At 40.6% G+C, this 16,370-nt stretch overlaps 1 protein-coding gene across 1 annotated transcript in view; it reads left to right on the plus strand.

The window, feature by feature from the left end:
- DIAPH3 (diaphanous related formin 3) overlaps positions 1-16,370 on the plus strand; it is a gene marked incomplete in the record, with an annotated part of 517,573 nt that overhangs the window by 341,082 nt on the left and 160,121 nt on the right. Inside the window, 1 exon segment of the mRNA XM_034758385.1 lies at positions 2,321-2,445. Within this exon segment, the coding sequence (XP_034614276.1) occupies positions 2,321-2,445 (125 nt within the window).

A 16,370-nucleotide genomic window follows, 5' to 3' on the forward strand; every position in this document is an offset into this window, starting at 1 on the left:
TGGAAAGGGCATGTCCATAGTGCTGCAGAGATTGCAAGCAGTACTCTGCTTAATAGGGAACCCCTGGAAGGACACCCCCTGCCTTAACCCCCGCTCTATATTGTCTGTGGGCTGTCCAGGCCCTGGAACAGTCTGGGATTCAGAGGGAGCAAAGGTGGCTTTAGTTCTGGGCTGCAGATTCTTTGCTCTTGGATACATAGCACAGAATCTGACCCTATATTTCCACTCCATATAATCCTTTTGTAGGAGAGATGTTTCCATTCACACCTTTCCTCCCTTTCCGTTTCCCATCCCTTCACTAAATTCAACAAAGTCCTGAGAAAGATAAGTCACGATATATCAGAATAATTCAAGTTAGCTCCTGCTTGTATATGTTCGTGGTCTGGGAGGGTCACCTAAATCTGTCCAGAGGAATTTCTCTGCATCATATCAAACATTGCTTTTCTAGGAAATGATTACTTGGATTGGTCTGCTTCATTCTGTGTCTATCACTGAAGGCCTGCATTCTTTTGCTATACATAACTATAACATGGCATTTAACTATGGACTTATTATATTCCTGCTTCTAAAATTTGTGAAGAGACAGAGCTTAATTCACGCGCATGTCAGCATTATTACTGAGGCCTGGTCTGCACTAGGAAATTAGGTTGGTATAACTACAATACTCAGGGGTGTGAAAAATCCATACTCCTCTGTGACATGTTTAAACCCTGGTGTAGATATCCCTAGGTCGATGAGGGAATTCTCCTGTCAACCTAGCTACTGGATCTCAGGGAGGTGGAGTACCTGTGATGACTGGAGAAGCCCTTCCGTTGGCATAGGTAGTGTTTCACTGAAGCACTTTATGTGTAGCAGCAGTTTATGTGTAGATATACACTTAGCAGAGCTGTAGTCTCTCTAACTACCAGTATTAATCAGCCCATCTACTGGTGATCATAACTTAGTAGTCACTAAGATGAGGATGTGTGGTGATAATTCATGAGGGAGACTATGCCACTCTTTATGAAAGCATATGCAACCAGTGAATGTGTCCCATATTCTGATCACTTCTGGGTATTATGAACCATTCTCAGTCCATTCATCTCTGCATTAAACTCCATTGTTGAAATGCTGACCTCACTGAGATCAAAGGCAAAATTCACATTGACTTCTGTAGGCTCAGGATTTCACCCCAAAAGCTGCATAGGTAAAATGTGTATGAAATTCTAATAAGTATAGTAAGTAATTTTAGGTTTTGTAGTTAATGTAACAAACTGATAATGAAAAACTCTACAATGTCAATATTTCCAGACTAATATTCAATATATTATTTATAATCTATCTTTTTATTTTTGTGAAGAACATTTGAATGTTCACTAAACTTTACTTCCTGTGTATGATGTGATAACCATATCCTTGATTGCACGAATTCATATGAGCCCAGGATATGATTTACCAAGCTGTCAGGAACTATCCTCATTACTGTACTGACATTTTTAATTAAATATTCCAAATATAAAGTAGGGTGCCAAACAATTGAAAGATAATTCACGTTTTGTTCCTGATAAAGTAAAACTTATGCAGGTTTTATATCTCTCCTCTCTCTCTCTCCCCCCTCCTCATTTCATCCCTCTTAACATTCTCCCAAACACCCTGTTGTTCCCTTCTGCTTGGCAGGGCACTTTCCCTCAGAATAACAAATGTGTGTTAGTTTACATCATGCTTCAGATCTGAATTGGGAGGGAAATAATGGGTCAGAAATTTGGGTTGTTTAAAGGAAATTCTCTTTCAACTCTTTAATAGCCTTATTTTCTCTATATCTGGGGATTCGAATTCTCTCCTCTCTCCTTGTTTCATGTAAATATAAGTAGGGGTTTTTTTTTCCTTAAGAATTGTGAAGCTAAGACAAGCAACTTTATTGCAAGGAAATATCTTGAACTTTCTTACTATAGTCATTAATCAGAGAAGAGAGATTGGTATTTTCACAGTACAGGTAATTTAAAAATAAACTTTTGGTTTTAATGCAAAACCCTGCTTTTTGGATTGGCTGACACCCATTAAGATCCAATCAGAATATACAGCTTTGCATACTGCATGGTTGAGAAAAAAATGCAGTGATTATTTAAAATGGATACAACCAATCACAGTGAGGAAATTGTGTAATTAAGAAAAAATAAATATTACACAATGAACTAGAATTCCTGCCCTGTGATTATCTGATACAATTCCATTTCAGAATTAGATGTGTGGTACTGGTATAACAAAAATCTTTTACAAGTAGGCATTTCTTACTAGTTTTCCTTTTCTGAGATGTTGAGTGAATGAATATATTATATTTTAGTCTCAGCAGAAAACCTGGAGAAGAACCTGAGGCAGATGGAAAGGCAGCTTCAACAGCTTGAGAAGGATTTGAAGATCTTTCCCCCTCCCGACGATATCAATGACAAGTTTGTGACAAAGATGTCTATATCCTTTTGACAGCTCAATATCTTATGAGGGCTCATCTAACGTTTACTTAACACTTCAAATTTATTTGCATAACCTTTGTCTAGTTTGCAGCATTCATATTTGAAAACATTAACTCTCTTTTCCTCAAAGACTAAGTATACAGAACAATCAAAAAAATTGACCTGTAATGCATAATATGAAAACATTGCCTAATGGCAATGATTCTGAATTTTGTACATAAAAACATGGACACTTTTTTTACTGAGTGAAAAGGTGAATGTATTACAATCAGAGTGTTAAAAACTACTTCTATAAGGAGAGTGCTAAGCCATGTATTATTTCACCTTGAATATAGAACATAGAAATAGGAGAGGGCCATTACAGTTAGATGTATTTGCTCTTTTTGAGTTGTATATTACCATTGGGATTCTGTCCACTTCTGAATAGGTGGCCTGCAAAGTTTTTCAAGTTTGTTGATAGTCTCAGCTTATGAAACACATCATCCATGAAGACAGCTTCTGCCTCATTTGTTTTTGACAAAATTCCATGTTTTCATGTTTTTTATTTAAAAGTAATGGCTCTGATTTTTTCCTCTTCCCCTTAGGCGAAAACTTGGCTCTTGTAGTGGATCCATTTCTTCCTACCTGCTGATGTCCATGTTTTTATCTCTGTAGCTGCTCTCTTTGCCTCCCTTCCAAGTGCTTTCTTTGCCATAAGGGAAACAGTTGGCAAGAAAGCAGGAGGAGTAAGGAAGAGAAAGAGACAACTACTTTCAATCACAACAGCAACCCTTTGCAGCCAAAGTGCAAAAATTCAGGAGAAACACCTTTTGCCCTCCTAATTTCCTCTTCTGAGTTGGGGGTAAGTAATCCTAGTGAAACCTTATGTCTTCCGGTCCTTTCCCCCACACTAAGTAGTAGCAAGGAAACTGAACAGAAAGCCATTTTTCTTCTTCGAGTGTTTGCTCATGTCGATTCCTTCTAGGTGTGTGCGTGCCCACGTGCAGTCAGTGGAGATTTTTGCCGTAGCGGTATCTATAGGGTCGGATGTAGCACCCTCTTGAGTGCTCATGCATTGGTATATTAGGTGCTGCCAACCCTATGCCCTCACACTTCCTTCTGACCACCCATGATGGTTGATCAGAGCATCTTGTCTTGCATCGCAAGAGTGTTAGTGATTCTTACAGATAGTTTGTTTTGTCTCCTTTGTTGTTAGTTGATAGATACTTAGATCTTTAAGTTAAGTGTTAGAGAAGTCATTTAGGAGTTAGAGTCCTGGCTAGGACTTCGCCTCAGAGTAAGGCATGCCCTGTTCCTCAGGCTTTAAGCCATGTCCATTGTGCAGGAGGCACTGCAGAAAAAGGGGGCTTCAGGCAAAGGACCTGTGTTGGGCAATGTGCCTGCCCCGGAGCTGCTCAGGTGTATCGTTGCAGTTGGACCCTCTAGTCCAGCCAGGGACCCGCCTCCAACTCCTGGTAGTGGCAGGGGGTCCCAGCCCTTAGTAGGGTCATCTGTGCCTGAAGCGGGCTCGGCAGCCAAAGAGCAAGTAGGCTGACCAGCACTGCAGATGCCAAGCCAGGTGATGTACCCAGCCATGGCTCCGGCATCTATGGGAAAGCCGGTTATGGGACCGCCCCCTAAAGCAGTGGAGCATTCCTCATCCCCGGATCTCAGGCACCGGTCCCCATCACCATGGCCTCGGACCCTGGCACCACAGCCTCAGTCCCTGACTAGAAGACACAGGTCCCTGATGCCAATGTGTCTACCTGCAAAGCATGGAACACCTGCATTGTGACATGAATCCTCGTACCCATGGCACCGCCAGAGTTCGCTATGGCACAGATCACCATTGCCTAGGCGGTCTCTCCCACACCCCCAGTGTGTGATTGTTCCTGGTCGCAGCACTGGTCGCTGACGAGGGGCAGTTGACAGACTCAGGCATCAGGGCCGGCTTTAGGGCGATTCAGCCAATTCCCTGGAATCGGGCCCCGCGCCCCTAAGAGGGCCCTGCAGTGTCCCAAAGGAGCTGCCGCCAAAGTCTCGCCACTGTCTTCGGCGGCAGCTCAATTGCTGCTGCAGAGGAACGTCCTTCTGCCAAAATGCCGCCGAAGGCACTGCAGCCAGTTGAGCTGCCACCGAAGTCCCGGCACTGTCGGCGGCGACAGCTCAATCGTTGCCGCTGTCTTTGGTGGCATTTCGGTGGAGGGTCCTTCCTCCGCGGCAGTGATTGAGCTGCCGCCAAAGACAGCGGCGGGACTTCGGCAGCAGCTCCTTCGAATCAGGCTCCGCGGTGCCTAAAGCCGGCCCTGTTGGGCATCTATGGCGCTGCCCTCGTCACCAGAAGGGCAGTGGTCTGAGCCTGAAGTGGAGTTCAGCCCCTCGCCTATAGAAGTTGAATCGCCACCAGCCTGCGAGACTGGTGTGGCTCCTGCGGCAGCAGTGTGGAGGCAGGGGCAATGGCCCACTCAGTGCCTGTACTGGAACCCGTGGGGTGTACCTGTTATGCTGGTCCCGTACTCACACCATTCCTCCCAGGCTGCATTGGACAAGTTGCAGCCGGCACCCAAGTTGGAGCACAGTGCGGAATCCAATGCAGGGGCAACACAGTGGACCCTGATGCCCAAGGATCCGTCCCCAAATGAGCAAGGGGAAGCCACCCCTTCCCTCTGCTGTGCAGTCGTCTTCGTTGTCGCCGGACAAAGTGGTAGCAGGCCCCACTTAAACAAGCAGCTTCTCCTCCTCCTTCCCCCCGATGAATTCAAGGAGCACCAGGCCCTGCTCAAAAGGATGGCTACCAACCTGAACTTGGAGGTCAAGAATCTAGCGGAGGAGTCCAACAACTTCTTTAATGTTATATCCTCCTCCACCCACAGCCGACCCTATGGATACCGCTAAGGCAAAAATCTCTGTGTACGTTGGCACATCTCAAAGAACAGCAGTTACGAAAAGGTAGGTAACCGTTTTTTCGTCACTCCATTGTGTAAGAGTTCATGCAGAGGTTCAAGGGCAAGACAGACAGCACTGCAAGGCTCCTCTGTTCAGCTATTCATTTTAAACTGATAGAGGATGGGAAGCATTTGTTTCAATCTAAAAAACTAACATTAGTTGGAAGTTTCTGTTAAAGTGATAAACACTGAAATAGTTAACTGTGTTGACAATTCTAACATCATGTTTAGGCTTTGGAGTTAACCATGGAGATAAGTGGTGTAGTTCACACCTTCACAGAGCTACTGTTTCAGTGTCTGAAGACTCAAGGGATAACACTGCTTCCATTCCCATTCAGAAGAGTTTCCCCCACAGAGACAAGAGCGAGAATAATTTTAAGTTAAAAGTTAATGTACTGAAATGTTTTGTTAGAGGTGCTGGCTTTATGCAACAAATGGGTTTGGTGTTAGATACTTGTGGTGGATAGGGAATATGTGATGTATAAAACGTGGCAAGAGGAAAACAAGCAATCAGAATGTGAGAATTATTGAGGAAACAGGGAAATTGGGGAGGATTTTTATTTGTAAAACCTTTTCCTAGCAAATTTAAAATGGCATAGAATACTAAATAGGATTTTATATAGCTCCCATTATTATGGGCTCCTGAGAATAGACAAGCATGTGATGAAGTAGAATCATGCTACTTTTCTTTTGGTGGATTAGTATTGATTATTCTTATAAAGGATTTATTTTAATGTATTTTGATACATTTGTGTTACATTATGAATATTTAATAAGTCAATATATTAAAAAGCATTATCCTTGAGACCACTAATAATTTAGACACCAACATGACACCAACGGCTGCTACTCTGAAACATGATTTTTGCTACTTTGAGGTGCAATTAAAATAGTATATTGTAATAGGAGTAGCATATTCTTTGATTCCCTTAAGTCATACATATTGTGGGCTGTTTTAGTCTTGTTTGACATTAGAATAAGTTTGTTGGTACAGAACACGTCATGACCATTTTTCCCAATTATTTTCCCATATTAGAATATCCAAATGTGGCATTTTAACTGTTATTTTGATCAGTAAATACTGTTAACTGAAGTAGTTAGCCTCACCTATTAACTCTCCCTGTAGACAGGCGGTAATTTAGGAACAGTAGACTTGCGTATGGTTTTTGATAATGCCTGTGAGCACACTAATTAAAGAAGCTCACTTTCAGGGAAACAGGCGCTACAATAAATTACTAAAGCAAAGGATGCTTGATGTAAAGGTTAGATAATCCTACACAGCATGATGAAGTTTGGACCTATCTTTACTTTTATTTCTATGACAGAGGAAGTTGAATGATGCTGATGTCTTGAAAGGTATGCTGCTCATAAAAAGCAGCCAGCAGGAAATCTGAAACAGGAAGGATGGTGCTTTGTTGGAAACAATTTTTCATCCTGAGTACAATTATGCTGCATGGACAAGTCAGCTATTACATCCTGTCGCTAAATATCACAACCTAGAAGCCTCTAATGAACTGATTAGCATTCTTGTTTCTCTTGCAAGTCAGAGATGTGCACAGTTGGTGCACTTTATTATTGACAAAGTCTATAATTATAAATATTCCACTTATATATTGGATTGTGCTAGTTTGCTGCTAATTTTACGTATATTAGTTTAAAAGCAATTACAATCATTTATTAAAATGGTTTGTTTGTTTAATTAGGACTGTCAAAGAAGTCAGACTTAGAATATTAAATCCATTCATGCATATGCTAGGAAAAAGGCAGACTGAGCAAACTATTCTTTTATATTCAAAATAGAGATGATGTGGATTTGTAAAGAAGATTTTAAATAAATACTTTGTTTGTTTGTTTATTTAAACCAGAGTTTAAATAATTAAGTCCTTCTAATTTTGTATTTGTGGAAGGTTATTAGGTTAGGACTTTGTATTATGGATGTATATTTCAGATATTTAATTCATTAACAATAACCTTTAAAATATTAAATTATTGTGTTGAACTTTTTAATCAATACTATATACTGGGTTAGTTTTATAAAAATGTACAATTAGCTATTTAAATGAGCAAATATTTTTAGATCACAGCTTAGTGAACAGCAATTTGTGGTTTTTAAATTGATATTTATAGGTAAATTTGTGGATAAGTATGCAGGTAAATATGCAAGTTAGAACACGTAGGTATATGATTTCTTGATATGGGACTGCTACATGGTTTGGTATTCAGACAAATTGTGTAACATTTTTGTTGCATACTTTAGGAAAGAGTGCATATCTGAGGCAGTAAGGTTATGTTGCTTGCTGTATATGTACATGCATTTGTTGTGGCATTATCATACATGAATAAATACTATAGCTGGATGAGTAATGGAAAAAAGCTTGAAAATATTGCCGAATTCATCAGATACATTCTTTGACAGATTAATTGATAAATCCTGGTAGGTACACATTTAGAAAGCATAGAGTTTGTATTCATTTTGTGCAATATTATAAAAAAAATGAAAGATTCTGTTTCGTGCAATATTGGGAGTTGCAACTCCGTACCCCCACAGCTTAATATGGTTCTTTATCACCTGAACCATGAATGGTTTCATTGGCCTGAATAGAAAAGCCTCGTTACTTAAACTCTCATTTTTACTATAGGGACAATCTCTCAAACCTGTAGAAATTTGCAAAATGGAATTAGGTGTGCCCAGACTATGCAGTCATTTAATTTACCATGGTTGCACACAACCAGGTATATAAGTAGATTGTGTACCATTAGTATATACAGGTAGGGTTATGACTGGCTGGAATAAAATCAGTTTATGCAGAAACTTATGAAGATATATTCAATATAGTATAGATTTGGATCTTTTTTCACTTTGTGCAGGGTAACAGCGCTGGACCATTGTTTTTATTCTGTCATAATACCTTGCATTATATTATTAATAGTCCTTTCTATAGCACCATAAATTTACACTGTACTTTATAAACATAGGCCAATACTGCAGTTCATGCATGCAGGTACAGCAGTGTTCCCAGGTGCTATGAATTGCAAGATCAGAGCCATAGAGTTCTGAAGTTCTGCTACCACTGCTGATTATCCCAATTCTGCATCATTATCCTGGTCAACCACTCAGTGCTAATCTGCTGATCCCAGAAGTGGCAGTCCACTGAATGAAGCCACTCCAGAAAAAGTTCATGTACAGAAACTGCTCGATTTCATCCTCCTCTTCCTGTATCACCACTGCAGCATCACCATACCTGTCTCCCAAGTCATCCAAAGCTCTCCAGTTGTGTGATTGCCAATGCATATTCATTAGCTTGTTTGTATTAATGGCTCAGGCTCATGGTGTTCAGCAGTTTGAATATGGCACTGGCTCATGAATTACTGGATGACAGGAGAGGTATCATGGGAATTTATAGTTTGACCCCAAGTGCCAAAATTCTAGTGCCTTTTTGGTGGGTATCTGACAAAGCCCCACAAGAAAAATCCCTAAATGCAAAGCATCTAGTAGCAGAACGTTGCTCCATAGTATAACTGTCCAGAATGCTGTATGTTTATTTTGAAAAAGTGTTGGATACAGTGATTCAAAAAGGAAGTAGCTTAAGTCCACATAAACAAAGCAGTGTGGACTTACTCTTTCAGAGTAGTTATTCTTGAATAGTTAAAGTGGAAGCCTATATTCTGAAAAAAAAACCTTTCCCATTTAGACAAGTTCTAATCAAGGCAAGATGAGAGAGGATAACAGTTCAGCTAAGGGAGGGTCTGGTGATTATATGTGAGAACTGTGTAGGAACAATTCCAGGAAGACATGGGCTTAAGAGCAGATTTGAAGGATAAAGAAAGCAACTTTGCAGAGATGAACATGGAAATTGTTTAAGTGCAGGAGGAAGTATGGGTGAAGGAAGCATTAAGGAGAGATGTTTAGGAGGAGCAGAGAATAGAGACTGTGAATAAGGGTATTTGAGAACCTTGTTCAATGAAGTCCCATTGTAGTCAATGAATCTTAGGTAGACTTTGACATATAGTTAAAGTGCTGCTACTGCATATAGCGCTGGACTTAAACCATGTTTACATAAGCATATGCATAAATACTTTGCTGAATTGGGCTCTCTGAGCAGAAATTGTATTGGAGCATGCTGGGAAAAGAAATGGGTTTCTTGGGTGAACATTGATTTTAATGGTTCAAAATTCTACCTGCTCTCATGGGAAAAAGATGGAACTGATCAACTGCCTAAACCTATTTTAATTGGTTCAAATATTTTGTAGGATGTTTTAATCTTTGTGGGATTGGTGTGTACTACTATTCATCAGTACTGAAAATCTTGGTTAACTACTTAAAGTGTTCATTAATTATTAAGAAATCTCTTTTTGTAAATAAAGTAACTAGGATAAAAATTTGACATTGAAATTTAAATAATTATTCTCTATAAAATACATATAGTAATTGCATCTTAATAGCATCTCATCTGTGTTTCTGTGTAAAATAACACTTTTTAAATAATATATGCATTAATTAATACAAAATCAAATTGCCAGTTCAATGAACTGGATAGATCCATTGGATAAATATAAAGATAGTCAACATGATGATTTATTAATATATCTAATGGTTCAGAACTTAACCCCACAAAAGTCAGAAGCTTCAAAATTGTGGCTTGCACAGTAACACACTCTTTAAAAAGTAACATAGTTATTGTGTGTGTATATGTGTGTGTGTGTGTGTGTGTGTGTGTGTGTGTGTGAGAGAGAGAGAGAGAGAGAAATGTCCGTATAAACTAATACAATCTGTGTAGTGGATGAAAAAGGAGGGCGTTGAGGGAAGGCATTATATATCAAAAGTGTTGACAATGCTGGTGAACTACCAGACAGTGAGAAGTATAGTTAGGACACAAATAGAAATGACAGGATTAAGGGGAAACTAGTCTGAAAAAAATCTGGGCTAAGTCTGAGTGCAGAAATCTACAAGATATGATACTGTGAGAAAGATAAGGTATAAAACAAACCTTAATTAAGTAATTGCTTAACTGATTACCAGTACCATCTTTCGTAGATTTCTTTTAATTTTGATTGCTTAACTAATGAAAAGGACTTGAGCGTTAAATTTAGTTTAATAGAATTTTATTAAATACCCTTAACAATCACACCTTATAGTTTAGGATATAAGAAGACAAAAATATTATTTGACTATGGTTTGGTCAACATAAACTAGAAAACCGGTCAACTCTGGGCAACTAAGGCAACAGGGTGGTACGGGAACAGGGAGAATCCAAAGCTAAAGCACAAGACAATTTAGTCAGTTACTTATATGCCAGTGCACCAAAGTCTCTCTCCCAATAGATCTATAAGCATCAACCCTTTTAATCTACTTCCCCACAGATTATATTAGCCCCAGGATCTGACTCACATTCCTAACTATCTAACATAAACTCCTACATTTATGACAGCTGTTGAGACCAAGTGCAATTTCAAGATTTTTGTACACTTCTGTTTTATGTTTGTAAGCACCTAGAGCTTGACAGGCAATATGAAACCCTTAACTATGGTAGGGCTTGTCTACACTGCCTGCCAGATCAGCAGGCAGTGATGGATCCAATGGAGGTCGATTTATCGCATCTAGTATAGACACAATAAATTGACCGCTGAGCGCTCTCCCGTCGATTCCAGTACTCCACCAGAACGAGGAGCTCAAACGGAGTCGACAGGAGTGCATCTCAAACACCGTCTGGTTTGCTCCAGTCTGCAACTTACCTCCACGAGCCCCTTTTTTAATGCATTCCTTGGCCAACTTTGCAGTTTTGCTTGCCCATGTTGCAGTTTCTCCATCAATACCTTGCTCACTTTTGAAATGTCCAGTTTAAAGTTAATATAATGTATACAAAGTCCCTTCCTGTTCTTTGATGCCTTTTAAACTTGTTTTAACAGTCCATTATACAATGCTAAGTTGCTTCAAGAACTGTGAGTCTCGAGCAGGCAGGAACAGCTGTATAAGTCTTCTCCTTGTTTTAGTGACAATGGTGGGACCTTTGTACTGAGCTGAGTCTGTGCATTATTAATACAACAGTTACATTTCTAATTATTCCACTCTGTGGTCAAATGTCCTTATAAACACACCAGTTGGGTTTCAGTTCCTTTATTTACTACCTTTTTTAGCCCTGGTGTATTTCACTAACTTGATAGCATAAGCATGGTTAACTTCAAATATTAGTCTTACTTCTACTGTTACTTTACCTTTCACTAAACTAAAATAAATCAATATGAGTGCAACCCCTTTATTTTTTTAACAGGGTTGCCCATGAGGTTAAACCTGTCATTAAAGGTTACAGTATTTTGCCCAAAGCTGTATAGTTTATAGTTGACTTCCTTTTTATACAGATAACTTCTTTTAATCATAATATTAGATTCCATCAAGCTCCCTGTTTTTCACGACTGTATCTGGCACATCATATAACAACTTAATGTTTGGTATCAATTTTTTAATTAATTCATTGACAGATGAGGGGGAGAAAGGGAACTTTATTCAGCTGTACCAACATTACACTCTTGTGAAAAGCTCCAGAGACTCCGTTTCCTCAGACACTCGGAGGAAATCTTACCATTAGATCTTGAGTTTTCTCTCTGCCCTCTCTCCTATCTTTTCTAAACAGCCTTGATATCTGGGTGATTATTAAATAGTAATAACTCATAACTTTGGGGCCTTTCTTCTTACATCTCTTTCCCTCTCCACTTTTGATATGGAGATAGACTTTGGAACATATCCATTTCTAAAGAGGAACTACTGACTAATGCTGCAGAACAATTTCATTGTATACAAAAAAAATGACTACACCATTACTCTATTCTATTAAATTAAAAAAGCCTCCTTTAGCTTTTCCTAGGCAAGTGAATAATTCTTGTATAGAAAACATTGCTTAATCATATTTTCTATGTAAAATAGCCTTAATTAAAGCTTGTGTTATTGCTAACACCAGAAGAAAATTATGCTCATGAACGTTTTGTAAGCATCAACTTCATAGGCATGTTTCCAGTATCAACCGTCAATATCATTGGTAGGTACATTTTTAAGCCAACCAAAGTTCTTCTTCCAATGCTTGCTCATGTCGATTCCATTCTAGTTGTGTGTGCGCCCACATACACAGTCATCAGAGATTTTTGCCTTAGCAGTATCCGCAGGGTCGGCTATGGTGTCCCCTTGAGTGCCGCGCTCATGCACTGATATATTACGCCCTGCCGACCCTACGCCCTCTCAGTTTCTTCTTACCGCCTGTGTCGGTCAGAGCGCCTTGTCTTGCATTGCAAGAGCGTTAGCGGTTCTTTACAGACCATTGTCTATCTTCTTTGTATATAGTTTGTAGGTACTTAGTTAGGCATTAAGTTAAGTGTTAGGTTAGTTTGGTAGTTCGAGTCCTGGCTGGGACTTCACCCCAGAGCGACGCATGCCCAGTTCTCCAGGCTTCAAACCATGCTTGTCATGCAACAGGTCGATGCCTATTAGTAACCCCCCACGACATCTGTTTGAAGTGTTTAGGGGAGTCCCATAGAAAGGACAAGTGCAGAATCTGTAAAAACTTATGCCCTAGAACCCAAAAGGAGTGGGATATCTGCTGGAGGGCCCTCCTCATGGAGTCTGCGCTTCGTCCTGCATCAGAGCCCTACCGCTCTGACCCCACTCTGAGCACCTCGGCATCAGTACAGAGTGCAGTGGGGTCCGCCCAGCACCATTCCCCCTTGCCGTTGCCTAAGAAGTAGCAAAAGAAGAAGAGCTCCCCAGCACCACAGGAGAAAGGGGCTTCAGGCAAAGTAACTATAACGGGCCATGTGCCCATCCCAGGGCTTAATGGGGGTACCACTGCAGTCTTAGCCCCGAGCCCGGGCAGGAATCCGACTCCCAGAAGCGGCAAGGGACCCCGGCTTCTCCTACAGCCCTCATTTCCCAAAGCGGCCCCGGCAGCTAAGGAACAAGCAGGCCGAGCGGCACCGCAAACGCTCCTCCTGACTTGGTGAATACCTGAGCACCTAAGGACAAGGAGACACCCCGCCTACTTCTAAGAAGGCAGAAAAGTACTACATCCTTGGAAAAGGGTTCAAATATTTGTACACATACCCTCCAGCAGCATCACTGGTCATGTCCGCTGTTAATGAAGGGAACAGGCAGGGCCAAGTCAATGGCATGTCAAAAACAAAAAAGGGGGCCGGGGGACTGGATTTGTTTGGCAGAAAAGTTTATTCGACTGCCAGCCTGCAATTGCGAGTGTCTAACCACCAGGTTCTGTTAGGCAGGTACAGTTTTAATTGGTGGGACTCCCTTAACAAATTCAAGGAGGCCTCCCAAAGGACCGAGTCCAGGAGCAGACATTTTGAGCGTGCGATCGAGGACGGTGCCCCAATCACTTCCCAGGATCCACCCTTCCACTCTTTCCTCGACTGCCTGTGCCCCTTCCTGTCGGCATGATCTCAACTGATCTTGGATCATTGGGTGCTTTAAGTAATATCTTCAGGTTACACCCTGTGTTCATGAAAGTCCTTGCTTTCTAAAAGTGTTTAAAGTATGGTATCCATGGGAAATGCATGTTATTTGAAAGTGTCAACAATCTTAATTTTATTTTCATCCCAAGGCTGGATTTAGATTATATAGCAGGATTTTTCATCCTATTGGTGGCATCTATTAACTGGATCTGTTGCTTTTTCTGTTCCTCAGATCCAGGGAGGAACTCAGATTCTTTAAATTCTACTTGGCTTTCAAGAATTTCAGGAAAAAAAGCAGTTTCCTCAGGATCGATTTATTTTCCTGAAAGAACCAGCTGGTTCTCAACCAACTCACTCTGGATCACCTTGTAACAGTGATTTTTCCCAGATTGGCACCAAGATAATCATCACTGTGGGGAAGTCTGAATCAGTTTGCCAGGGCTACTTTCTTGCTGTCAAGTATCAGGGGGTAGCCGTGTTAGGGCTTGAATAGGGACTGGGAGTGGCTGGCTCACTACAGAAGCAGCTTTTCCTCTCCTGGAATTGACACCTCCTCATCTATTATTGGGAGTGGACTACATCCACCCTGATTGAATTGGCCCTGTCAACACTGGTTCTCCACTTGTGAAGTAACTCCCTGCTCAACATGTATCAGTATATAATGCCTGCATCTGTAACTTTCACTCTATGCATCCGAAGAAGTGAGGTTTTTACTCACGAAAGCTTATGCCCAAATAAATCTGTTAGTCTTTAAGGTGCCACCAGACTCCTTGTTGTTTTTCTTGCTGTGTTTCCTCTGGCATTTCTCCAATTATAGGAATCCTAAGCTCAGAGCAGTAGAATCTTTCAACAAGCAAATAACCAGCTTCACTTTGAGAAGGAAACCTGACTGCACTCTGCATGGGATTAGTCACTAGGAGATAACAGGGTTCTTTCCACAAGATCTAAATCCAGTGGCTACAAACTCTCGGCGGGGGGGTTGAAAGGCTTGTTTACCTTGAGAATTCTGCCCTTTCCTAATGACAGGGCACATAGTCCCCCCTACTATCCCCAGCAGAGATTTAGGGCATCTATTTCAGAGACTACATGACAAACGTATGGAATACTCTTTTCTGAGAACATTTGTCTAGTCACTAGAAAGGGGGTATGAGCCATGCCTATTTTGTGACCACAAAACACCATGAACCAAATCCACATAACCTCCTCATGCTCCTATGTGCACAGCTTGTTCCTGATCTTTCGCTACCTGTGCATTATCATAGAAACAGTCAACAAGTCTAGCTCCCTGTGCCGAGGCAGGATTAAGTAAACCCAGACTATTCTGGACAGGTGTTTGTCCAACCACTTATTAAAAACTTCCAATGATGGGGATTCAACAACCTCCCATAGTAGCCTATTCCAGTTGTTAACTACCCTTATGATTAGAAAGGTTTTCCTAATATCTAACCCAAATAACATTTGAAGACTGTTATAAGGCCCTCCTCCTCAGTCTGCTTTTCTCAAGACTAATCATACACAGTTTTTTTAACCTTTCCTGATAGATCAGGTTTTCTAAACCTTTTATCATTTTTGTTGCTCTCCTGTGAACTCTCTCCAATTTATCCATGTCTTTCCTAAAGTGTGATGCCCAGAATTGGGCACAGTATTCCAGCTGAGGCCTTGCCAGTGCCAAGAAGAGCAGGACAATTATCTCCTGTATCTTGCATACAACACTACTGTTAATACACTCGAGAATGATATTCGCCTTTTTCACAGCCGCATCACATTGTTGATTCATATTCAATGTGTGGTCCTCTACTATCCCAGATCCTTTCCAGCAGTACTACCACCTATCCTGTTGTTCCACATTTTGTAATGGTGCATTTGATTTTTTTTCCTGCATTAGTGTATTACTTTGCACTTATTGAATTTCATCTTGTTGAACTCAAACCCATTCTCCAATTTGTCAAGGTAATTTTGAATCTAATCTTGTCCTCCAAAGTGTTTGCAACATCTCCCAGCTTGGTGTCATTTGCAAATTTTATAAGGATACTCTCCGCTCCATTGGCCAAATCATTAATGAATAGTATTTGACTCTAGACTGCTGCCTGTTGGACCCCATTAGATATATTATCCTAGTTTGATAATGAACCATTGAAAACTACACTTTGAGTACAGTCTTTCAATCAGTTGTGCACCCACCTTATAGTAATTTCATCTAGACCACATTTTCCTAGTTTGCTTATGAGAATGTCACGTGGGACTGAGTCAAAAGCCTTACTAAAATCAAGATATGTCACCTCTACTGCTTCCCTCTATACACTAGGGCAGTAACCCTGTATAAAAAGGAAATTAGGTTTCTCATGATTTGTTCTTGACAAGTCCTTGCTGGCTATTCCTTATAATCCAATGTACCTTATAATGCAATAACTTCCCATTGCCAACCTGAATATTTAATGCATGTATACCCTGATTCCTCAGAGGCCTTTTCTGTTATTGCACTGTGCAGAATACTTTTTTCTTGAGGACTATCACTGTTTGTTTATGGACCTCAACTAACCTCTTAAACAAA

This window comes from Trachemys scripta, chromosome 1 (genome assembly GCF_013100865.1).
Source record: "Trachemys scripta elegans isolate TJP31775 chromosome 1, CAS_Tse_1.0, whole genome shotgun sequence".
NCBI classification, from domain to species: Eukaryota; Metazoa; Chordata; order Testudines; family Emydidae; genus Trachemys; species Trachemys scripta.